At 44.3% G+C, this 26,174-nt stretch overlaps 1 protein-coding gene across 2 annotated transcripts in view; it reads right to left on the bottom strand.

Moving 5' to 3' along the window:
- ccdc39 (coiled-coil domain 39 molecular ruler complex subunit) overlaps nt 1-26,174 on the bottom strand; it is a 102,131-nt gene that overhangs the window by 52,295 nt on the left and 23,662 nt on the right. For both annotated transcript variants that reach the window (XM_085990127.1, XM_085990126.1), the window contains exons 5-9: nt 22,013-22,105; nt 21,661-21,789; nt 19,504-19,695; nt 16,410-16,513; nt 10,775-10,907 (exon numbers count right to left, since the gene is read on the bottom strand). In XM_085990127.1, the coding sequence (XP_085846253.1) occupies nt 10,775-10,907; nt 16,410-16,513; nt 19,504-19,695; nt 21,661-21,789; nt 22,013-22,105 (651 nt within the window). The remainder of the gene's footprint in view (nt 1-10,774; nt 10,908-16,409; nt 16,514-19,503; nt 19,696-21,660; nt 21,790-22,012; nt 22,106-26,174) is intronic.

The following is a 26,174-nucleotide window of genomic DNA, read 5'->3' on the forward strand; positions in this document are numbered from 1 at the left end:
AATCTCTCATTATCATTTCTTTCCTCTCACCTTGGGCAACCACTTTTCCCACAAGGTTGCACCCTGCCCTCACCCCACCCCCCCGCCCTCGGCCGCCCCCCCCGCCCCGACAACCTGTCATCCTTGGAACAATACTTAGTGTTGAAACTTATTTGCCAAGGCAATGCCCTCAGTGAAGCCCTGCATTTCCTTCCTACTGTTTTCCCACCTCAATGGATGCTTACAATTCATCCTCTATCACTCTATCTGGCTGTAGATAACCACCTCTAGGAATCTGTGTTCCCTCCACCTCCTGTACGCAGCAAAGTGTCTCTTAGTGTCACTCAAGCTAAGTAAATTTGAAACATAGAAACACAGAAGGAGCAGGAGGAGGCCATTTGGCCCCTCAAGCCTGTTCCGCCATTTAATGAGATCATGGCTGATCATCCAAATTCAGTACCCTGTCCCTGCTTTCTCCCCATATCCCTTGATCCCTTTAGCCTTAAGAAATATATCGAACTCCTTTTTCATTGGCCCAGAAATACGGGTCGGGGGCTTCCCGTGGGTGCAAGCCCCCGACCTGCACTTACCTAGCGCGCCGGCCGTTGTGCTGTGGGCCCGCGTGGGATTCCGATCCTGGGCCTCCTCCAACTGCCGACGCGCAGTGCTTGCGTATCTCAGGGGCGCAGTTATTTCGAAGCGTCCCCTGGGATCACGTGGGCCATGGAGAGCCAATGGTAGCAGGGAATGCTTCATTCATAAATTTGACAAGAAGAGCTGTCAAACCTATAAATACTATAAGCCCCAAAACATCAAATAAATTTTTTTTTTAAATCACATTTTTAAAATAAACTATAAATTACATGAAATAACTATTTTAAACAATAATTTAAATTTTTGAAAAAATTAATTACATTTTCTAATGGGGCTAAAAATAAACTGATGTAAAAAGGAGTCTCACACATCAAGGAACTTTAAATTAAGCTTTAAGCAGGAGAAGCCCTTTTACCATACTGAGCAGTTCAGTATTTATACTAGTCCAAACACAGGAAGTGACGTATGCACAGGAAGTGATGTATGCACAGAGTTCACAGTTCACAGGAAGTGATGTGCACATAACTTCATCCGGAAGTTATTTATTATTATTACATTCTTCCCTCCTGTGAGATTAGAAGGCTGTGGTCTTCCTTTTATTCCGCAGCCGCCGAACGAGGAAGAGTCGCACCCGTTTGGGTTCCCGTCGTAGAGGGTCTCTGGTCCGCTTACATGCTGTTGGCCATTGGTCAGAGTCTGTGTGGCCTGGGTTACCCTGTGAAAGGTCGGGGAGATCATGGCTTCGTGTACGAGCCCCAATAGGTGCAGAGTTGGTCTGTCTCTGTTCAGAGGGAGGTGCAGAGCTGGTCTGTGGCGGATCAGTACTTTGGTGCGTGGTACTGGGAGGGTCGCAACTTTGAGTACGGGGTTCTACCGGCACCAAGCTAGTTGGTGTCAGATCAGGATCCTGGAGAGGGGTACCCGGTAGGTTCCAAGAGGCTCCTGGTAAAATACCATCACTCGATGTCCCACTAGGTCCTGGTGGGCAGGGAGCCAGATCCCGTAATGATACGGTAGATTCTTGGCCGTCGGGATATCGTATGTATGCATAGGTGGGATTGACATCGGTTAGTTCGACCTCGTCTACGAGAGGGTCATTTTTAGACGTCCGAACGTATCTTCGGAGTAGTACAGGTCCAGGAGTAGTTAGCCATGACGGGAGGGATGTCCCATAAGATGAGCGACGCTGGAATCCAAAGAACCGCTCATGAGGTGTAGTATTTGTGGCTGTAGAAAGAAGGGACCGTATAGAGAGTGCAATGCATCCGGAAACACTGCTTCCCATTGCTGGTTTGGTAGGCCCCGAGATCTTAAAGCAAGATGTATGGAATTCCAGATGATACCGTTATACCTCTCTACCTGCCCATTTCCGATGGGATGATATGGCGTCGTTTTGCTTGTAGCAATTCCCCGTTCTGAGAGGTAGTCCTTGAGTTCCCTTGACAAAGGATGGACCCCGATCAGAGTGAATGTAAGCCGCCATGCCACAGAGAGAAAATACCTGCTCAAGGCAGCAGATTACTGTGGATGCCAGCATATTGGAGCAGGGGAAGGCAAACGGAAAACGTGAATATTCATCAATCATGGTGAGCAAATATGTGTTCCGAGTTGAAGAGGGCACTGGGCCCTTAAAATTGATGCTAAGTCGTTGCATCGGTTGGGTTGCGTGTATGAGCATACCATCTGAGGGGCGGAAGAACTGAGGTTTTAATTCTGCACAAAGCTGGCATTCTGAGCACATTTTCTTTACATCTCCAGTAGAAAAAGGGAGATTTCGTGATCGTACAAAATGTAGCATGCGCGTAACGCCAGGATGACACAATCCATTATGGACATCTATGAGATTAGAGGATGACATAGTGGAGCAGAATGCTCGTGTGAGGGTATCCGGGGCCACATTCTCCTTGCCAGGTCGATAGTGAATGGTGTAACCAAAAGAGGCCAGTTCCATCCTCCAAAGCTGTATTTTATTATTCTTAATTTTGGTTCGTTTTCGATTATCGAGCATGAAGGCGACTGATCGCTGGTCCGTGATTAATGTAAAGTGCTGGCGAGCTAGGAAATGGTTCCACTTCCGTACCGCCTCTATGATGGCTGTGGCTTCCTTCTCAACCGGAGGATAATGTAGCTCGGCACCTTGTAAGGTCCTGGACATAAATGCTACAGGACGACCTTCCTGATTTAGAGTAGCCGAGATCGCCACCTCCGAGGCATCACATTCGACTATGAAAGGGAGATTCTCATCGATGGAGTGAAGAGCCGCTTTCTCCAACTGTTTTTTGAGAAGGTTAAAGGCTGCAACAGCCGCTGTTTCCAATGGAAATGATCTAACATGCAGCAAGGGTTGGATTTTGTCTGAAAAATGAGGAATCCATTTAGCGTAGTATGCAAACAGACCGAGAGCCCGACGTAAAGAAGCCGGATTCTTAGGTGACGGGAGCTCTTGGAGCGGGCGAAGTCTTTCTGGGTCTGGCTTAATGATACCATCGCCTACGCAGTAGCCAAGGATGTTGATGGTCGGTTGCGACTCAACAGATTTAGATTCATTCAAAGTTAAGTTAGGGTGATGGAGGGCATCCCGAAATTTTTGGAGGTTGGCGTCGTGTTCCTGTTGATAGTGACCTGCAATAGTAATGTTATCAAGATAGGGAAAAGTGTCCCTTAAGTTTTCCTGCTTAACCAGGCCATCCATTGCCCGTTGGAAGACAGCCACTCCATTAGTAACCCCGAATGGGAGGCGACGAAATTGGTACAGCCGTCCATTAGCCTCAAAGGCCGTGTACTGCTTATCTGAGACCTTCAAGGGTACCTGATGATAGGCACTTTTTAAATCGTAAGTTGAGAACACTTTGTATTCGGCCAGTTTATTAACCATATCATCAATGCGTGGCAATGGGTAGGCATCCAAGTCAGTATATTGATTGATGGTTTGCGAATAATCAATGCATAGCCGTTGTTTGTGAGGTTTTAGAGGGTTCTTGACGATGACGACTTGAGCCCGACAGGGTGACGAACATGGTTCGATGATATCCTCTGCTAAAAGTCGAGAGATTTCAGCCTCAATAAAAGATTGGTCTTCCTGACTAAAGCGCCGCGACTTCGTCATTATTGGTTTGCATCGAGGAGGAATACTGGCAAATAATGAGGGTTCATCAAGTGAAGCTGCTGATAATGCACAAAACGGTAATTTAGACAGTATATTAGAAATAGTAAGTCCAGGTTTGGATCCGCTGAACTCAATGGTGAGTTTCTTATGCAGTTTTTGAAAATCCAGCCCTAAGATGAGCTCACTACATAAGTCCTTGAGCACCGAAAGTCGGGTGGAGGGATACATGCGACCATTAAGTGTCATATCAATAATACAAAAGCCGGAGATTCTGGTATTAAGTGATGACTGAGCCATCGCAATTGCCTGGTCCGATGGGAAGATATGTAGTTTCAATTTCGCAACAATTTGTTCTCTAATGAAACTATCAGTACTTCCTGAGTCAATTAAGGCATCTTAAGGTATGCCCATTAATTGAAACTTTTGTAGCTGCATGAAACAGGTTCTGTGGGCAAGCAGCTGTAATTGGTGCGGTTGCACAGAGAGTGGCTGAAACTCTAGGTGTGCTTCTTCGGGAGAGAGCTCGAGAGGAAGCTTGATAGGTCCCAGCCGGAGCATCTTGATAGGCCCTAATTGGGGCAGTTCGGTAGGCCTTAGCTGGATAGGCCCTCGTAGAGGCTCTTGATTGGCAAACTTTTGCAAAGTGTCCCTTTTTATCGCAATGACTGCAGATCGCATTGCGAGCAGGACAGAATTTCCTAGGGTGAAAAGAATCTCCACAAAAGAAGCATTCCTTCCTAGATTGCCAAGAGGCTGCTAAAGTGGGGTCATCCTCCTCTTCTTCATCAGAATTATCATCAGGATTAGATTCCTCCATGATAGGGTTCACCTGAGGCCACTTGAATCGTCTGGTTGCAGTTACAGCAGCAGATCGAGATCTGGGCAGCTGATAGAGGTCTGCATTTTTCTTTGCCAAATCCAGAGAACAAGCCAGGTCAAAAGCCTTTTGTAGCTCAAGTGTTTTACTTTCTAGTAGACGCTGGCATATAAATGGAGAGGCAATCCCGCAGATGAAAGCATCACGAATCATTTCTTCGCGGTACAGCTCAGCCGAGGCTGCCTGAAAGTTACAATCTATGCTGAGCCTGCGAAGTTCTTGAAGGAATTCGTTAATCGATTCCCCTGGCCCTTGTCGGGCTGTGGCCAGTAGATGTCTAGCATAGACCTCATTTGCGGTCTTGGCATAGTTTTTTAAGTGCCCGGATCACCTCATCGTAATTATCCCATTCATCAACATATTCAAACACTGTTGGGGTCACATAGTTGATAAGTATCCTCAGTTTAGTAGAAGCATTCACTTTACATTCATCAAGAAAATTCTCAAAAGTACGGTACCAATGCTTCCATACCCTGCCAGCTGCTGGTGCGTTTGGGTCCAAGTCCAGACGAGTAGGTTTAAGGATGTTTTCCATGATGGGTGGTTCCCTGGATCCTTAACTCCGAGTTTGTCTGAAGGTCTAGCATTTGTAAGTGTAAATACTAAGTTGCTTAAATTGATGTAAAAAGGAGTCTCACACATCAAGGAACTTTAAAGTAAGCTTTAAGCAACTTATAATTATACTATATACAAGAGCGGTCTTCACCATGCCTCTAGGAGAAGCCCTTTTACCATACTGAGCAGTTCAGTATTTATACTAGTCCAAACACAGGAAGTGACGTATGCACAGGAAGTGATGTATGCACAGAGTTCACAGTTCACAGGAAGTGATGTGCACATAACTTCATCCGGAAGTTATTTATTATTATTACATAAACTTACCTTTCTTTAAAGTATTTAAAAATAATAAACCTGTGGAAAAAATGTTTTAAATTTAATTAATTCATCACTTACCTTGTTAAAAGCAGGCCTTGCGCTTGCTTTTTAAAAGTGTAACTGCTGGAGGCTTACCCTCCCGGAGAAACCTGGGAAAAAAACGTAAGTTCAATGTGCACGCGCTGCCTCTCCGGCGCACGCGTTCGACTTCTGAACCCCTCCTTTCAGGGGAATGGAAGTGCCGGTTTCCCACGCATGCACGAAACCGGCACTTTCCTTGGGCCTACGTGTGAGTACCCCGTGCGTACTCACGCATTGGGACCCGAATTTCTGGGCCAATATATTTAATGAATTTGCCTTAACTGCCTTCTCTGGTAGAGAATTCCACAGGTTCACCACTCTCTGGATGAAGAAATTCCTCCTCATCTCAGTCTTAAATGGCTTACCCCTTATCCTTAGACTGTGACCCCTGGTTCTGGACTCCCCCGCCATCGGGAACATCCTTCCTGCATCTAGTCTGTCTACTCCTGTTAGAATTTTATAAGTTTCAATGAGATCCCCTCTCATTCTTCTAAACTCTAGCGAATATAAGCCCAATCGACCCAAACTCTCCTCATACGTCATTCCTGCCATTCCAGATATCAGTCTGGTGAATCTTCGCTGCACTCTCTCCATGGCAAGAACATCCTTCCTCAGATAAGGCAACCAAAACTGGACACAATACTCAAGGTGTGGTCTCACCAAGGCCCTGTACAACTGCAGCAAGACATCCTTGCTCCTGTACTCGAATCCTCTCGCTATGAAGGCCAACATACCATTTGCCTTCTTAACCGCCTGCTGCACCTGCATGCTTACCTTCAGCGACTAGTGCACAAGGACACCCAGGTCTCGTTGCACTTCCCCTTTTCCCAATCTATTGCCATTCAAATAATAATCTGTCTTCCTGTTTTTGCCACCGAAGTGGATAACCTCGCATTTATCCACATTATACAGGAAACTCTTCTTTAGCCGACGGGACCGGCGTGGTGCCGGTTGATCAAAAAGTCCAGATTACAGAGAGGTATACTTACCAAGGTACGAGAGCCCCATACACGGCCACAGGTGCAGGAGCCCCGGTTACACGGCACTTGTGCAGGAGTCCCGGTTACACGGCCACAGATCCAGGAGTCTCTGTTGCACGGCACAGGTGCAGGAACCCCGGTTATACGGCCACAGAGCCAGGAACCCCAGTTGCACGGCCACTGATATATAGTAAAACTTACCTGAACCTACTCCTGAATTTTGCCGGTTAAGAGAGATTTCCGGATATTTAGGTGTCAGTTAAAAGAGAGTTTCCTGCACTGCATTTGCCATGCATCTGCCCAATCACCCAACCTGTCCAAATCATACTGGAGTTTCTCTGCATTCTCCTCACAGCACACACGCCCACCCAGCTTTGTGTCGTCTGCAAACTTGGAGATATTACATCTAGTTCCCTCATCTAGATCATTTATATATATTGTGAATAGCTGGGCTCCTAGCACCGACCCTGGGGTACCCCACTAGTCACTGCCTGCCACTCAAAAAAAGACCCGTTTATTCCAACTCTTTGCTTCCTGTCTGCCAACCAGTTCTGTATCCAAGACAGTACCTTACCCCCAAACCCATGTGCTTTAACTTTGCACACTAATCGTTTATGCGGGACCTTATCGAAAGCCTTCTGAAAGTTCAAATACACCACATCCACTGGTTCTCCCTTATCTATTCTACCAGTTACATCCTGAAAAAATTCCAGTAGATTAGTCAAGCATGATTTACCTTTTGTAAATCCATGTTGACTTTGTCCGATCCTGTTACTGTTTTCCAAGTGCTCTGCTATTACATCTTTTATAATGGACTCTAGCATTTTCCCCACTACCGATGACAGACTTACCGGTCTATAATTCCCCATTTTCTCTCTACCTCCTTTTTTAAAGAGTGGGATTACATTAGCTATCCTCCAATCCATGGGAACTGTTCCAGAGTCTATAGAATTTTGGAAGATGACCAGCAATGCATCTACTATTTCTAGGGCCACTTCCTTAAGTACCCTAGGGTGTAGATTATCAGGCACTGGGGCTTTATCGGCCTTCAATCCCGTCAATTTCCCTAACATCATTTCTCTACAAATACTGATTTCATTCAATTCCTCCCTCTCATTAGACCCTATGTTCCCCGACATCTCTGGGAGGTTATTTGTGTCCTCCTTTGTGAAGACAGAACCAAAGTATGTATTTAATTGGTCTTCCATTTCTTTGTTCCCCATTATAAATTCCCCTGATTCTGACTGCAAGGGACCTCCACTTGACTTCACCAATCTTTTTCTCTTTACATATCTATAGAAGCTTTTACAGTCAGTTTTTATGTTCCCTGCAAGCTTACTCTCATATTCTATTTTCCCCCTCTTAATTAATCCTTTTGTCCTTCTTTGCTGAATCCTAAACTGCTCCCAATCCTCAGGTTTGCTGCGTCCTCTCCTTGGATCTCATGCTAGCCCTAATTTCTCTTGTTAGCCACGGTTGGGTCACCTTTTTTGTTTTATTTTTATGGCAAACAGGGATGAACAAATTCTGTAGTTCATCCATGCGATCTTTAAATGTTTGCCATTGCCTATCCACTGTCAACCCTTTAAGTAACGTTCCCCAATCCATCCTAGCCAACTCGTGCCTCATACCATCGTAGTTTCCTTTATTTAAATTCAGGACCCTACAGGAGTCAACTACTTCACTCTCCATTTTAATGAAGAATTCTATTATATTATGATCGCTCCTCCCCAAGGGGCCTCGCACAACAAGATTGCTAATGAATCCTTTCTCATTACATAATACCCAGTCTAAGATGGCCTGATCTCTAGTTGGTTCCTCGACATATTGGTCCAGGAAACCATCCCGTATACACTCTAGGAATTCCTCCTCCACAGTATTGTCACTAATTTGGTTAGCCCAATCTATATGTAGATTAAAGTCACCCATGATAACTGCTGTGCCCTTATTGCACGCGTCTCTAATATCCCGTTTAATGCCATTCCGAACCTCAGCATTACTGTTTGAGCTTGTGAATGCAGTGGAAGCACTTTATGCAAGCTTATTTGCCTTGGATGCTTAATTCATCCAGGAACTCCCAAAATCAGCAAGATGCACACAACATGCGTCGTTATAATACACAGTATAAAAGTCTAAACAGTGAATCTAACTATGTACGTTACCCCAATTTAAATTGAATTCCCTCTGCTCTTATGCTTAAAACTTTTTGGTGGTTTACTGCACTTTTATGCACATTCATATAACACATATAGTACAATTCAGCCAATCAACACACAGTACAATAATTCAAGCTTTAATATCTGCTGACCCGAACAAAAGCCAGTCATTTGTTTATTTCTCACCATGCTGGCTGTCAATTGAGCACTCGGTCAATTGCTAAATATCAAAACCCAGTCATCAAAAACATCCACATAGTTCACAAATACTTAAGTTACTGCAGTATTCAATCCGGCCAATTCCCGCCCCATCAGTTTACTCTCAATCATCAGCAAAGTGATGGAAGGTGTCATCGACAGTGCTATCAAGCGGCACTTACTCACCAATGACCTGCTCACTGATGTCCAGTTTGGTTTCCGCCAAGATCACTCGACTCCCGACTTCATTACAGCCTTGGTCCAAACATGGACAAAAGAGCTGAATTCCAGAGGTGAGGTGAGAGTGACATCAAGGCAGCACTTGACCAAGTGTGGCATGAAGGAGCTCTCGTAAAACTGAAGTCAATGGGAATTGGGGGGAAAGCTCTCCACTGGCTGGAGTCATACCTAGCACAAAGGAAGATGGTTGTGGTGGTTGAAGGTCAATCATCACAGCCCCTGGACATCACTGCAGGAGTTCCTCAGGGCAGTGTCCTAGGCCCAACCAATTTCAGCTGCTTCATCAATGACCTTCCCTCTAACATAAGGTCAGAAATGGGGATGTTCGCTGATGACTGCACAGTGTTCAGTGCCATTCACAACTCCTCAGATAATGAAGCAGTCCATGCCCGCATGCAACAAGACCGGGACGATGTTCAGGCTTGGGTTGATAAGTGGCAGGTAACATTTGCGCCACAGAAGTGCCAGGCAATGACTATCTCCAACAAGCGAGAGTCTAACCACCGCCCCTTGACATTAAATGGCATTACCATTGCCGAATGCCCCACCATCAACATCCTGGGGGTCACCATTGACCAGAAACTTAACTGGACCAGCCACAATAATACTGTGGGAACAAGAGCAGGTCAGAGGCTAGGTATTCTGCGGCGAGTGTCTCACCTCCTGAATCCCCAAAGCCTTTCTACCATCTACAAGGCACAAGTAAGGAGTGTGATGGAATACTCTCTACTTGCCTGAATGAGTGCAGCTCCAACAACACTAAAGAAGCTCGACACCATCCAGGACAAAGCAGCCCACTTGATTGGCACCCCATCTACCACCTTAAACATTCACTCCCTCCACCACCAGCATACCGTGGCTACAGTGTGTACCATCTACAAGATGCACTGCAGCAACTCGCCAAGGCTTCTTTGACAGCACCTCCCAAACCCGCGACCTCTTCCACCGAGAAGGACAAAGGCAGGAGGCGCATGGGAACACCACCACCTCCAAGTTCCCCTCCAAGTCACACACCATCCTGACTTGGAAGTATATCTTCGATATTTCATTGTCACTGGGTCAAAATCCTGGAACTCCCTCCCTAACAGCACTGTGGGAGTACCTTCACCACACGGACTGCAGCGGTTCAAGAAGGCAGCTCACCATCACCTCAAGGGCAATTAGGGATGGGCAATAAATGCTGGCCTTGCCAGCGACGCCCACATCCCATAAATGAATTTTTAAAAAGTATTCCTTCCAATTTAGAGCAAATTCCCTCTGCTTTCTCTCCCTCAGATCTACTTTCCTCTTGTCTTTTTATGGTTACATTTAACGTGGGGAAATAGTCTAAATAGATCCTGCAGTCAATTCGAAGGTAATTGTTGTTCTTGCAAATTTCTGTGGATACGTAGCTGGATGGCTCCTCTCCGTGTTGTCTCAGCAGCCTCTCCAGGTTCTCTCATGATCAGAAAAATCAGCAGAAAATAACGAGATTTCTTTCCATTTTTGTTAAGATTATTCAATGTGATTTGTTGGTAGCTTTATACGAAGTGTATCATCTGGATTGTGACAGGCACTCTCAAAGCTTTTATTTAAATAGATAGCTATACAAGCAAAATGTAAAAAAAACTAATGTAAAAGCATGTGTAAAAAAGCCTACACTTAAAAACTTATGATTTTACCTTAAAATTACCTATAATTTCCTCACCTTTACAATTTTCTCTTCACTGTTCAGTGTCTTCTCCATCCTAGCCACTTGTTCCTCAGCACTCAACACTGTTTCGGTCACAGATTTTAGTTTTCCCTCAAGGGCTTTGTTTTCCTCTTTAGCCTTCATTAATCTGCAAGTCACATCAAACAATAGTGAAATGTGATCTTCATAATAAATTTCTACTACTCACCCTATGTTGTCTTGGTAAAAACACTAACTGGATACCATTTTGTTTTCATAAGACAGGCAATACATTTACAAAGCTCAAGGCTTTCTTCATTCCACTGAGAAATCAAACTGAAACCTCCTTAAGACTGTTATCATGCCCTACTCAAGAAATCAATCTTCAAATCCTCCATTCGCTCAAACTATTTCCTTACCTGCAACCTTCCCTTTCTTTTCAAAATCCTGGAATGTGCTGTAGCCTTAAAACAACATATATACCACTCCTTGTATGAGACCCTGCAGTCTGCCTTCTGCCCTTTCCACAGCAGTGGGATTGTCCTGGTCTAAGTCACAAATGACATCTTATGCGACTGTGGTTGTTTGTCTCTCCTCAACCTTTCTGATGCTGACCACTCCATCCTCCTCAGCATCTCTTCTATGTTGTCCATCTCCAAGGCACTGCTCACTCCTGGTTCCATTTATACCTGTCACAATGCAGACATTATATTGCCCTGGAATTTGCGGTCAGCAGCAAGGCGAAAGCGTTCGCTGCTGGTCCTGAAATACACACCACACAAGGATCTTGCAATCCCTCTGTCGAGAACTTTGGGTTTTACGACCTTGAATTCAATTTAATGGAACTTAATGGGATCCCCTTGTTCAAATTGCTGAGACGTCAACAGGCTGTCTAAGCAGCCAATCATAAGGCAGAATTCACACAGACAGCGAACAAGGAAGTGAGTAAGCCCTTAAAATTCTAACTTTTTAAAATAGTTAGAGAATGCAAAAGAAAGATTGGGGCTCTCACATGGGGAAAAGGCAAACCTGAAATAAAGATGGACAAACATAAAAAAAAGTTTTTAAAAATTGAGAAATTTCTTAAATATGTTAATTTTCATTAAAATGGACAAATTTTACACTGCAAAAAATTTTAATTAGTTTTCCATGCCCTTAGCATTTGTTTAGCATTCAATACGCTGTTAAAACCCCAGTTACACCTAATCCCTTTGGTTCTAACTTTTAGTGGGGAATTTAGTAGCGTAATTACTGCGGAAGAGCCGAAGTGTTCGTCAGTTTCAATGATTTACGAGATTTCACTGATTGCCGGCTCTGTGCGGGGGTGGGGGGCACAGCGCAGACTGTTTTGGAGTGGTCACCGACAGACCAAATCTTCGGCAATTCTGCATGCGCCGGCGCCAAATCTTGCAGTTGCGGTCAGTTTCAAAGGCGACATGATGGCGAACGCTGCCCGACTGCAAATTCAGGGCCATTGTCTCCAATGGCTTCTATTCCCTTGCCCACACATCTACTCTGCTTTCTCCATGAATCTAAAGGCTCTTGTTATACTCGCCTGCTGCTGTTCGACATTGAACTGTATGATCCAAAATTTCCTCCAACAAAACCAAAGTCATCCTCTTTGGCTCCCCCAACGTTTATTTGCCTCTGACCTTGATCCTATCAGCCTGTCCAACTGTCACCTCAGGCTATGTCAGGAGATGTGGAATCTCAGCATACTGTTGAGCCCCATCTTAGCTCCTTTCTCTACACTTTAACATTTGCAGCACTGCCACTCTTGCCTGACATTGCCCCACTGCTGCCAAAATCCTGATTCATGCCTTTACCACTTAGAAGCTCGCTTTATCTTATACTTTCTTAGCCAGTCTCACCACCAACCCCCCGCCCACCCTCCGCGACAAGTTACAATCATTGAAAACACCACAGCCAGCATCTTCACTTATACAAGGTCCTTTCTACACTCTCATCATCCCTGTTCTCTCTTAGCTCTATTTTCTGCATGCCCCAGAGAATTGACAAAAGTTTTAATTCTCATTTTCAAATCACTCAATGGCCTCATCCCATCCTGAAATTATCGTGTTCAGTCTTATGTGCACCCAATTTGCTAGGTGGCACATTTTATGGCATGCGATTTGGGGTTATAAGATGAGGCATGTGACCAGCAATTACATGATGTAATTAGTTAAATTAGATCCCACACGGAACTGTTTTCAGGCAAGGTTCTGCCCACAGCATTTGCCTGACCCATATAAATTCATTATATGACTGACGAGCTGGCAAGGCCTGCTTTTGATTGCTTCCCAAAACAAAGTACCTTTTGTTCTTGTTCTTGTTGAAGTGCGCTATTTTGGCTTGCAGCATTTTACTACTTCCACATTGAATATTTGCTAATTTTTTGTTCTTCCTTTTATTTTGCTAAGCTACACTTCCTTAAGTCGTTCTAATTCTTGCTGCAGTACAATTTGCAGCTAACAAGATTGAAAGATACCTCAGGCAGTATGTTCGCTCCCACCACAACCCAAGGGCTCATGTTTACAGATCATGCCACTCCCACCTAGGAACTGTCTTTTGCACTTCTGCTTCATTGCAGAGTTACAAATTAAGCTATGCCATTTGCACTAGCCTGGAATAGCTCTTCTTGTAGCTGTCAAGGTCATTATGGCATTAAGCTGCTATGCCATAAGATCCTTCCAGGCCATCATAGTAGACATGTGCCAGATAAGATGAGCTGCATTTCATTTCTGAAAATGATTGTCACCATATTTGCCAGAGGAATCACCTTTATCATTGACCCACTAAAAAGGATACAGCAATTGGAGAGGGCACAGGACTTTTACGACTTGGCAAGCTTTCCAAAAATCTAGAGCATTACAGATAGAACCCATGTATATATGAACAGAAAAGGATAGAACTCCATTAATGTGTAGCAGGTTTCCAACCACAGAACTGTAATCCTTGTGTCTGAAGCTGAGCCAGACCGTTCACAACCTTGGTGTTGTGTTTGACCCCGAGATGAGCTTCTGACCACACAACCACTCCATCACCAAGACACGGTTTTGCCATTTATAAAAACATGAACATGTAGCACGATGATGAGAATGCCAATTGGGGCTACAGACCCACACAACAAGGGTGAGGAAGAGGGGGAAAGAGACACAGTGATGTCCAGGCAGGGAGCTTGATACCTGGTATCACTGCTCTTTCCAAAAGTTGTCCCAGAATTTTGAAAATATACCTTAGGCTGACTTGCTCCAAGTTACCAGTCATTCTGAAACCATCAGAGATAGAGGCAGGTTGGGTTCCAGGGTAGATCAGCGGTGCACCACCATGTAAAATCAATCAGGGACCTTATTTCCTTATTTTAGGTTGAGTTTTACATTGGCCCATATTTTCCGATGCCTGCAGGTGTGTACGCACTGTGTACTCACCCGTAGGGACATCAGAAATGCCGGTTTCAGGCATGCGAAGCGCATGCTCTGAAACCGGCATTTCCGATCTGTCAAGAATGCTCTTGACAGATCGGATGCCTGCCCTAGAGAACGGCCTCTGTGGGGGGAGAGTTCCACTTTCTGCAGAACCTCCGCCCGCTGAAAACACTTCAAAATCTTACGCCTGGTAAAAGCAGGCGTAAGGCCTGCTTTTACCAGCATAAGAGTTGAAAAAAGTAAATTATAATTTTAAAATACTTTTAAAAAAGGTAAGTTTATTTTTAGCCCTGTAAAAACTTTAATTATTTTTTTCAAAAAATTTAATTTTTGTTAAATATTTAATTTAATGTACTTTTTAACTCATTTTAAAAACGTGATTTAAAAAAAAATTATTTAATGTTTTGATGTGTTTTTGGGGTGATCTCCATTCATATATTTGACAGGTCTATCTGTCAAAAGTATGAAGGGAGATTCCCTTCTCGTATTGGCTGGCCTGGCCTACATGATCCCCGGGACGCTTGCGAACTGCCTGCGCCCCTGGGATACGTGGGCCCTGAGCATTTCGACTGTGGAGAGGCCCAGGAGCGGAAGTGTCCGGACCTCAGGAGCCCTCAGGTAAGAGCGTAGATTTTTTTCCGCACGCAGGAAACTTCCTATCGGAAATTACGGGCCATTATGTGTTAGCATAAGAGGAGCAACTTCATTGTTTTATATATCCTAAAGAATACTAGATAATTGCTGAAAGCTTATTGCTTGTTCTTACAACTGTTACTTTATCTGTTCAAGGTTTAATAAATCTGCCTAGTAGTTTATAGTTCAAGCCATGGCATGAGAGCATGTTTATTCTTTTATCCTCCGAAGTCAAGGAAACTGCACCATGTGACTTATCCAGTAAGCCAAAATATATTTACAAAGGTGTTCTGTTTGACCACTGGGTTCACTAGAATTATCTGGGTATTGGGTAGGTTTCTAGTTTGGAGGGAATAAAGACATGCTTATAGGAATGGTCTCTGATGCTGACCTCAAGAAAAATACTCGGTGTAAAAACCAAAAACGTAACACAGAGTAGGACCTGACGTCAGGTTGTCACTGCTGTCAGTGTTCGGAGAGCACTTGTTGATTGCATGCTAATGAAATCATCACCTTAGCAATTAAGTACAATGATAAGAAAATGATACAATAGTATTCTATTTATGCATTAATACTGGCTTGGAGTTTCGTTTAATATCATCCTTAAAGAAGAAGGAAAACAGAACAGTGAGCAATTTCAGTACATAATACTCCCCCATACTATATAATATGAAAAAATTAATTAACTGTCTCCTACTATGATGGAGATATCAGTTTTATTACTCATTCAGCCTCTCATTTAGAGTTAAGTTTTACACCGAGTTACTCTGTTCAGATAACAGTGGTTATGGATGTATATTTAAATGGCTCCATAGGTTAACAACACCAACTTGCATTTATATAGCACTTTTAATATAACAAATGTACTGAGGCGATTCACAAATATGCATGGATGATCATACATGGCCACGAAGGGAGAGATTAGGAAGGATAACTGAACGCTTAGTCAGAGATGAGTTTTGAGGACGTTTTGAAGGTGCAGAGATTGGTACAGAGGTTTAGCGAGGGAGCTCCACAGAGTAGGACCAAGACGGCTAAAGGTTATCACCAATGGTGGGACAAAGGGAAAGGGTGTACACAGAAGTCTGGATTAAGAGGAATGGATTGGTTAGAAGGGAATATAGAGCTGGAGGAGATTGCAGAGGTTGAGTGGATCACGGCCATGGAGGAATTTATAAGGAATTTGAATTTAATGTGCCAGGGAATGGTGAGGCAAAGTCAATCAGTGAGGACAGGTGTAAAGGGCGAGCAGGCCCTTTTGTGGAAATGAATACATGTGGAAAGCTGAAGTTTATAGAGGGTGGAAGGCATAAAAGGAGAGTTTTAGAATAGTCAAGTCTGGAGGTGACAGACATGTTAACCTGGAAGTCAATGCTTCTGAGCTAGGAAATGTTAAAACCAGCTGACTGCACAGATATATACAAGATAGAAGGTATTTTACCCATTTATTAAGGGAGTTCTATATATTTTGTACCTCAAGTACTATTCCCCATCCCACCACTCACACTTTCCTTTAACAATCAGCAAATTTGTTAAACAATTAAATGAGAGAAATCATCACCATGTTTAAATACACAAAATAAATAGATCATGACACTCAGTAAAACTCTTACTTGTGGGATTTGTCCATGTTTTGTCGTTTCAGATTTGTTACTTGGCTTCTTACAGTTTCCAGATCAGTTGCAGTCCTGTCCACTCTGTTTTTTAAGGTGTCAAGCTGTAAATATTACCGTAAAAACTTTAGACAGCACTTGAAAATCACAATAGATATTTTAAAAGTAGCTATTAACGTTCTGATACAGGACAGATAATAAGCAAATTGTGAAGAAAGTTTCTGTGTGCGTATACTCTTCATAGCCTGCTTCAGAAAAATGACTAAAGCAAAATACTGCTGATGCTAGAACTCTGAAATAAAAACAGAAAATGCTGGAAATATTCAGCAAGTCAGGCAGCATCTGTGGAGAGAAAAACAGAGTTAAAGTTAACGTTGTGACGAAATGTCATCAATCTGAAACATTAACTCTGTTTCTCTCTCCACAGATGCTGCCTGACTTGCTGAGTATTTCCAGCATTTTCTGTTTTTATTTAAGAAAGATGCCAAGTTAGGTTTTATCAGAGTTTGAATAGCAGACTCTGTATTAACCTTTAGACTACTGCTATTTTTCATTTGTATGTTGAGCAATTTCAATATGAAATCAAAATTTTGTGAAATTAATGATACTTTATTACACTGAGACATTAAAATGGTTTTTGAACTGAATGGGGGTGAGATTGAATAAAGCTCAAAAACGAGTATGGGAGCGCGAAACGCAATATGCCTGCGCCCGATCAAAGTGGTGTAGGCAGCAAGCAAAATTCGTGCTGCCTGCTCATTATAATGATTAGAGCGCTGATCTCCGCACTCAACGCAGTGCTGGTTGGCTTCGTGCTCAACAGGGGGGCCAATATCGGGTGCAGTCTACTGGCCAATAAAATTTGGCCTAGGCTCTCTGTACTTCTTAAAGGGGAGGCGCTTTGTTGCAGATGCACCACATTGCCACTCTGAAGCCATGGCCCAACAGAGAGGACAAGGAGGTTCTCAGATGTGGCACTGGAGGCCTTAGTCCTGGGGGTGCACAGAAGATGCCAGGCCTCTATCCGCAGGGGGGGCAGGAAGCCTTCCAGGCAGCATGCTAGAAGGCTGTCGGAGGAAATAGCAAAAGCTGTCAGTGCTACGATTGTTGTCCCCAGGACATGGATTCAGTGCTGCAAGAAGTTTAATGACCTCACACAAGTGGTCAAGGTGTGTGAATGCATCTTCAAATATCATATCCCACCATCTGCATCTCAGGCTACAGTAGCTGATACTGTAACATCTGGAAAGCCCGCCCTGCGCGTTACCCAGCCCAATTAAATGGAGCAGGTCTGGTGACGTCATTCATGCCGCGTTTTCAGCCAGGATCTTCAAAGGGACCATGGCCACGTTACATTTAACATTTCATCTAACATAGTGCTGTCAGTGTACTACAGCACTGGAGTGCTGCAAACACTGACAATGACTGCACAGAGGCAGTGGGCTGCACCCAATTTCACTGATGACTCTCTCCATATGCTTATGGAGGGAGTCTGAGCACGCAAGGAGGTCCTCTTCCCTTCCAATGGGCAGAAGAGACCTCCCCAAGAGCCCAAAACAGCCTGGTTGCATTTTGCAGAGGAGCACAAGCAGGGATGTGATCAGGAGGACTTGGGTGCAGTGCCGTAAACGTTTCAATGATCTCATTAGATCAGGAAACGTTGGTACAAAGCCACACTCAACCTCATCCTGCTGTGCCTCTCATCACATCCCCATCAGTCTGCCTTCCCTACCCTACCCCTGCACATCCTTACTCACGCCAACATACCTTGCACCTCCACCCATCCCTCTCTCTCTATCTACATTATCACATCTGCATCTCACTAGCCACCCCTCACACAGCCTCATCCTAGTGCAATTATACCAACTAACAACACACAAGAGTAGCCACTTGGGTGTTTTATCAAATGTTTCTGTAAGGTTTCTGTTAATGTGATGTCAAACATAAAAATCTTTATTTTCAACACTTTCCGGTCTTGGACAGACTTGTGTGCACCTTTGGAAGTGGCTTAGTGAGTTGCAGTGAATGGTGAGGCATAACGGTACCCCCTGCAATGGTGATGAGTATGAAAGAAATGGCTTAGTCATTGTAGGGATGATTTATAGTGTTGGTGTGGGGTGGTGCCAACCTGGCGCATCATGTGGCAGCCATATAGGTGTACAGCGTAAAGTTAACTAAATCTGGCCATGATGAGGCCATCCCAGGCCTCCCGAGCAGCAATGTGCTCGGGTGCTGATGCCGTGTCCTGTGCAGCATTGGGTGATTGCGGAGAAGGTTGGTGTTGTTGTTGGTGCTGCTGGTGTGCCTGGTGCTGCTGGTATTGGGGCTCATCGTGGTCTGATTCTGAGGACCAAGTTGAGACAGTATAAACGGCACCCATGTTGATGGAATGGATGGCAGGTGAAGTACAGATGACAGAAGCATTCTGTCAATGGTGAGAGTGCTCTTCCAATGAGGTGAGACTGAATGGAGACTTTGCTGGAAAAACTTGCAGCCTGCAAAATTTTTATGGAAATGAACTGAGCAACAACTTCTGCCTGAGGAAAGTGATCATCTGTCAGGTGGGAGCTTTTACTGTACATGTGATGCTGTCAAGTAATCAGCTGGAGCAATGGCCACGGAACTCCCGCCTCAGGTTGACAGACGTGGTTCCCGAGCTGTGTGAATCCTGTGGCCATGCAGGGAAATTTAAAATGCAGGGTGGAAAAAGGCTCTAAAGTGCCTGTAAACTACTTGATAATGATTTCAATTAGGTCGCCCGCCACTGCCGGTCGAGTCAGCTCCACGATGGCAAGACGCGCCTGGGGGGAAAGGCGCGAGGGGGCGGGATGACAGCGGGTGCAAAAATAACAACTTTCCCACCTGCCCCGCCACCGATCGCGCCCGCTACCACGGTGGAAAATTCCGGCCTAAATAACTATGCCGAAATTACTCAATATCTACATGAAAGATATTTGCAGCCACGTTTCCCTAAATTCAAATCTTTCTAGCTTCCACCTGTACATATCCCTTATTCTCCTTGCATCCTTTATTTTACTATTGAAGCACCTCATAATCCCACTGTGGTAAAATACAAACAGTATTGTGTAATTACCTCATTTTGTAGTTGAAGACGGTTTGTCTCATGGCCTTGATACTCTAATCGAAGTTTAGCTGAGTGACGTTCATTTATGGAAATCTTTTTTTCAAATTCTTCATTGTTTTTAGTCTCATTCTTAAGAAACTGGATTTTCTCATTGATGGCTGCTTCTTTCTCTCGTATTTCCTGCTTCACCTCTGCAAGTAACTGTTAGAGTTTTTTTTAGTTTTATGCAATCATCAATATATTTTGTGAACTAAATTGAAATCAAAATTATACAAGGAGTTTTGTTTCTTATTTTTGAATTACATTCAATTAAATGTCAAAGGAATTACAGTCATGGGAACCAACAAAGTAGTTGTTCTTAACAGCGTCTCATCTTACTGAGGGGATCCTGAGCTACTCTTTTAACTATAATAAAGCTTCAGCTGAGACTGAGGAAAAAGCTTCTTCTATGGGAAGTTTATAATAAAGGTTCAAAGTCAAACTTAAATTTATACAGTTGCAAAAGGACTGAAGAACCTTTTAGCTTATGAATGAAAGCTAAAGGAGATAAATACTGCAACATGTTACTTGCTGTTGGAAAAATATATTGGACAAAGATTTGCTTTGTGTACTTCTGGTGAGATTGTAAACCCGTTCTTTATGAATGAGTTTATGGTTTTATGTCATCCAAAGCAGAGAATATTGTTCCTTCCTTGAAATTTTAATGTGGACTTTGCTGCATTGAAACAATGTATATATAGAAAAAAATTGTGAGAGACAGTATGCATCATTTACAATGTCTATACTTCAATGTTTTGTAGTGCAGTTTCTTGAAAATCAGCTCTTGTCATTCCAAAAAATTACAAAGAATACAAAGATAAGTACAGATGAGTGAGTCCATTGGGCCCATCGGGCTCAGCCTTCTATGAAAACCTAGAATTTCTTCCATCTGGAAGTATGACGTGTTTTTTTTGAGAAAAATTCCTTCACACTGGGCACGGATGCAGCTTTTAAAACATTCCTTAAATATTAAAAAATTACTTGGACAACATTCAAAAAGTTAAATATACTCTCTAAAAGGTACTGTCACTTGCTGTTGCGAATTTAAAAATTGATATGGTGAAGAAAAATAAACTAAGAACTTTGCACCATCATGTGGCTAAAATGTATATTGCACTGAATATTATTCATGGATATACATTCTGCACCGCTTATAGTGGGCACGCTTATAGTTAACACGATTTTCCCGCTACATGCGGTATGCGGTAAAGCCAAAAAGGTAAGTAACCAGCATATTTTTTAAAAACAGGAAATCTCACTGAGCAATTGCCTCTTGTAATTGTTGACAGTTGCATCCAGAATCTCATCACTAAAGTAATCTCACTTTAATGAGGTTCGAACAGATAATTGAAACTGCTTCAGGACCTGACTTTGGCTGAAATAGCTAAATACAGGCTAAGTATTTATTGAACTGCCCGAAATAGCCGGTGTGCTAAATACGTTATAAGTGGCGCCTTTGTAATTGACTCCCATGGGAATGGCAGATGGTTAGCGCTATTTGTCCGATATAGGCAGCTACCAGTGCTAAGCTTGGATGGTGTAAGTGGTGGGGATTGTATGTGCACAAACACAACAGGGTAATTATGCTGGGAAACCAACATAATTCCAACAGACAATGGCTGAAAATTGCTTCTGGCTGCTCTGCCAACTTTACATTGTTCTCTGCCATATCCAGGAATTCCAACAAGAAGTGACAGGGGCATTTTAAAATAATCAGAAATATGGTATCCGACAACTAGTCTGTCATTTAAACCAAGACAACGCTGGATACAAGGGATGTCTGTTTGCCCCGGTTTGCAGCATTGCTATGGCAGAGGAGAGGGTGCTTAAATTGAATACCCTGGAAAGCCAGAGTGATTGATTATATTGGCTAAGGCAGCAAATTTAAAAAGGTTTTTTTCTGAACAATTTACTGGCAGTACTGAGGCCACTAGCGATATCTCTGAGGCATGCCACAGCCGATCTCTGCCGATCCTTCAGGTGGTCTCCTCAGCATAGGCTGGGGAGCATGCCAAAATAATGTAATGACCGAGGCCACCGCCCTTTATATATAATCTCTTTAATATGGGAGGCAGTATGAGATTGTACTGAAAATCAGATTACAAATGTGGAAATGAAGCTCCTTACCAATGCACATGTGTCCATCTCTTGATCTCTTTTCTGCATCTGTTCAATAGTATTCTGCCATTGTCTGATTAGTTCTTGCCTCTCACTGTGGGCTCTGCGAAAGTCATGTGCTATTTTGTCCAGTTCCATCTAATGATAGAAACAAGTTTCTAAATTTGCTTTCTATAAAAATCTACCATATTTACCTTTGCTGCTATACATTAACGTTAGTATGTTTTAAATTAAGGTATACTGACATTTCAGCACCTTAAATATAATGCAAGATTGTATTTAGCATAGTCATAACAGCAAATATACTGTACTATCGAATAAGAATAAAACTTAGAATACTGCTCTATGTAGTGTATCTTACCTGAGCTGCAATTGTTTCAGTCATTTCATTGTCAAGTAGTTTACGTTTCTTATTTGCATCATTAGTCATCCTCTCCATTCGTACTGTAATAGTCTGTAATAAACAGAAATACTATCAAGTAAGTTTGTTCTGTGTACAATATTTTTTCCCCAAATTTTCTCTCTCCATTCCTGCAGTCATTAATTTATACTGGAGGACAGTTCAACAACAGCAGCAACAACAAAGACAAGAACAATTTATATAGCCCCTTCAATGTAGAACAACATCCCAAGATGCTTAACGGGGACGTAATCAGATAAAAATGATGTCAATCTAATGAAGATAATATTAGAAGGGGGTTACCAAAAGATTGGGTAAAGAGGTGGATTTTAAGAAGGGTCTTAAAAGAGGAAAGGGAGGTGGAGAAGCGAAGGGGTTTAGGGACAGAATTCCAGAACATAATACCTAGATGGCTGAAGGTATGGCTGCCAATACAATTCAATTCAATTTTATTTGCCATATGTACTAGTACAATGGAATGCTTACTCCCCGTAGGGACACGTCAGCTATTTTTACAGCGCCGTGTTCCAGAAAGTCAATTCTTTAGCATCCAGTGGCAGTGGGAGCACGATGTCCCTCAGCCGCTCCGTCTCCTCGTCCCCGCTGCCTCCTCCTCACTGTTGCCGGCTCGGCTCCACGTGTGGTGGCCTGCTTCTCCCGCTCACCCTCTGGCCACCATTCCCGGCTCCCCTCCTCCCAGTCGGACTGCGAGTCGTCGTGGCTGCTGCTGCGTCCCGATGCACTGCGCTGCCTCCGCCCAACTTGCCGAACACATCCTCCGGTCGCCGCGGCCTCCACCTCACCGTCGCCGGCTCCACGGTCCGATGGCCCGGGCCTGCTTCTCCCGCTTCCGGTCCGGCCTCTGGCCGCTATGCTCAGCTCCCCTCCTCCCAGGAATGCCTTCCCGCTGAGGAGCAGCCGGCCGACGTGCCCTAGCGGGTCGACGTGGCTGCTGCTGCGTCCCGATGCACTGCGCTGCCTCCGCCCAACTCGCCAAACACCTCGCTCCGGTTGCGGGAGCAAGCGGCGAGAGCAGGCCGCCCGAAGCAGGGAGAGCGCGCTAGCGCCGGACCGTCTCGGGCGCCATCTTGACTCAGTGGGGCAAAGGAGGGTACACAACAGATACAGTAGGAGGAAGGGAGAGTTCTGGGTGGGGGGGGCATTGTAGGACTGGAGGAGATTCTAGAGATAAGGAGGGGGTGAGGCCATGAAGGTATTTAAACAGGAGCTGGAGAATATTATATTTGAGATGTTAAGGGACTGGGAGTCAATGTAGGTCAGCAAGGACATGGGTGATGTGAGACTTGGTGTGAAATAGGATACATGCAGCAGAGTTTTGGATAAGCCAAAGTTTAGGGAGCATAGAGGATGGGAGGCTGGCCATGAGATGTTGAAATTGTCAAGTAATGAGGTGACAAAGGAATGGATGAGGGCTTTTGCAACAAATGGGCCAAGGCAGGTGTGGAGGCAGGTGATGTTATGGACGTGGAACCAGGTGGTCTTGGTGATGGAAGAGAATATTGGATTGGAAGCTCGGATCAGGATATCGAGGTAGCAAACAGTCTGGTTCAACTTGAGATAGTGGGTGAGAGGAGGACGGAATCGCTTGAAAGGGTATGGGGTTTGTGGCAGGGACCAAAGACAGTAGAAATATTTAACTGGAGGAAATTGCAGCTTATTGAAGACTAGAGCAGTCTGACAATACATGAGGCAGTGGAGGAGTTGAGAGAGATGGTGAAGAGGTTGAACTGGGTGTCATCAGCGTACATGTTGAAGCTGACCCCATGTCTTCGGATGATGTTGCCAGGAGACAGCATGTTTTTTTTACTCGTTCATGGGGTGTAGGCATTACTGACAAGGCCAGCATTTATTGCCCATCCCTAGTTGCCCTTGAGAAGGTGGTGGTGAGCCGCTTACTTGAACCACTGCAGTCCGTGTGGTGAAGGTACTCCCATAGTGCTGTTAGGGGTGGAGTTCCAGGATTTTGACCCAGTGACGATGAATGATCAGCGATATACTTCTAAGTCAGGATGGTGTGTGACTTGGAGGGGAACTTGGAGGTGGTGATGTTCCCATGCGCCTGCTGCCCTTGTCCTTCTAGGTGGAAGAGGTCACGGGTTTGGGAGGTGCTGACGAAGTAGCACTGGCGAGTTGCTGCAGTGCATCTTGTAGATGGTGCACACTGCAGCCACAGTACACTGGTGGTGGAGGGAATGAATGTTTAAGGTGGTGGATGGGGTGCCAATCAAGCAGGCTGCTTTGTCTTGGATGGTGTTGAGCTTCTTGAGTGTTGTTGGAGCTGCACTCATCCAGTCAAGTGGAGAGTATTCCATCACACTTCTGACTTGTGCCTTGTAGATGGTGTAGATTGTGGAAAGGCTTTGGGGAGTCAGAAGGTGAGTCACTTGCCACAGAATACCCAGCCTCTAACCTGCTCTTGTTGCCACAGTATTTACGTGGCTGGTCCAGTTAAGTTTCTGATCAATGGTGAACCCCAGGATATTGATGGTGGGGGATTCAGCGATGGTAATGCCGTTGAATGTCAAGGGGCGGTGGTTAGATGCTGGCTTGTTGGAGATAGTCATTGCCTGGCACTTGTGTGTTGCGAATGTTACCTGCCATTTATCAATCCAAGCCTGAACGTCATCCAGGTCTTGTTGCATGAGGGCATGGACTGCTTCATTATCGGAGGAGTTGCAAATGGCACTGAACACTGTGCAGTCATCAGTGAACATCCCCACTTCTGACCTTATGGTGGAGGGAAGGTTATTAATGAAGCAGCTGAAGATGGTTGGGCTAGGACACTGCCCTGAGGAACTCCTGCAGCGATGTTCTGGGGCTGTGATGACTGACCGCCAACCACCACAACCATCTTTCTTTGTGCCATGTATGACTCCAGCCAGTGGAGAGTTTCCCCCCCCTCCCACCCCGATTCCCATTGACTTCAGTGTTATGAGGGCTCCTTGATGCCACACTTGGTCAAATGCTGTCTTGATATCAAGGGCAGTCACTCTCACCTCTGGAATTCAGCTTTTTTGTCCATGTTTGGACCAAGGCTGTAATGAGGTCTGGAGCTGAGTGGTCCTGGCGGAACCCAAACTGGGCGTCAGTGAGCAGGTTATTGGTGAGCAAGTGCTGCTTCCATCACTTTGCTGATGATTGAGAGTAGACTGATGGGCCAGTAATGTAGATAAAGAGCAGGCAGCCAAGATAGCTCCTTGGGGGACTCCAGAGGTAATAGTGTGGCAGACAGAAAAGAAGCTATTTCTGGTGATGCTCTGGCTATGATTGGATGGGTAAGAGAGAAATCAAGTGGGTCCCATTGAGCTAGATAACAGAAGAGAGGCGTTCAAGGTTGGTGTGGTTAACCATATCAAAGGCTGCAGAGAGATTGAGGAGGAGAATGAAGGATAATGGTTACTGTCACAAAGGAGGTCATTTGTGACTTTGATTAGGGCTGTGTTGTGGCAGGGGCAGAAACATGATTGGAGAAATTCAATCAGAGAGTTGCAGGAAAGATGGGCACGTGACAACACGTTCAAGGACTTTGGAGGTTGGAGATGGGGTAGTAGTTTGCAAGAACAGGGAGTCAAAGATGGGATTTTTGAGGAGGGAGGTAATAATGGCATTTTTGAAAGGGAGGGAAACAGTACCTGAGGTGAGGGAACCATTTACAATGTCAGCTAGCCTGGCGTCCAGGAAGAGAAACAGCCCACAGGTACCTAGCCCAAATGACTTAGCAGACTACTCAACTCCGTGGGATGTTACAGCCCAATTCTATCCTCATCCAACATGCACACATGTATTTTCCAGCAATGATCAATGTGTAGTAAGTGAAACAGAAATTAGCTGATTTCTTCGCCTTTCCAGTCTCAGACCAGTGAAGCTAGTTGTAACACTCCCACATCCACTGTGGCACAGACCAGCTAACTTAGCACAGATCATGGATCAAACCTCAGATGTGTCACAAGAGAAAGTGCATTTATTGACTTATCCATCAGAAGAGTTCCCTTGTGTTTGTTTTAGTTCACACTTGTGTTGTGTTTTCTCCTTCGGTTTATGAAAATAGCTGATGTGACACATTTATATTTCTGAGTAAACAAACAGTAACACAACAAAAGTA

Source organism: Somniosus microcephalus, chromosome 6 (assembly GCF_052327205.1).
Source record: "Somniosus microcephalus isolate GS21.2 chromosome 6, FLI_Smic_1.0, whole genome shotgun sequence".
Classification (NCBI taxonomy): domain Eukaryota; kingdom Metazoa; phylum Chordata; class Chondrichthyes; order Squaliformes; family Somniosidae; genus Somniosus; species Somniosus microcephalus.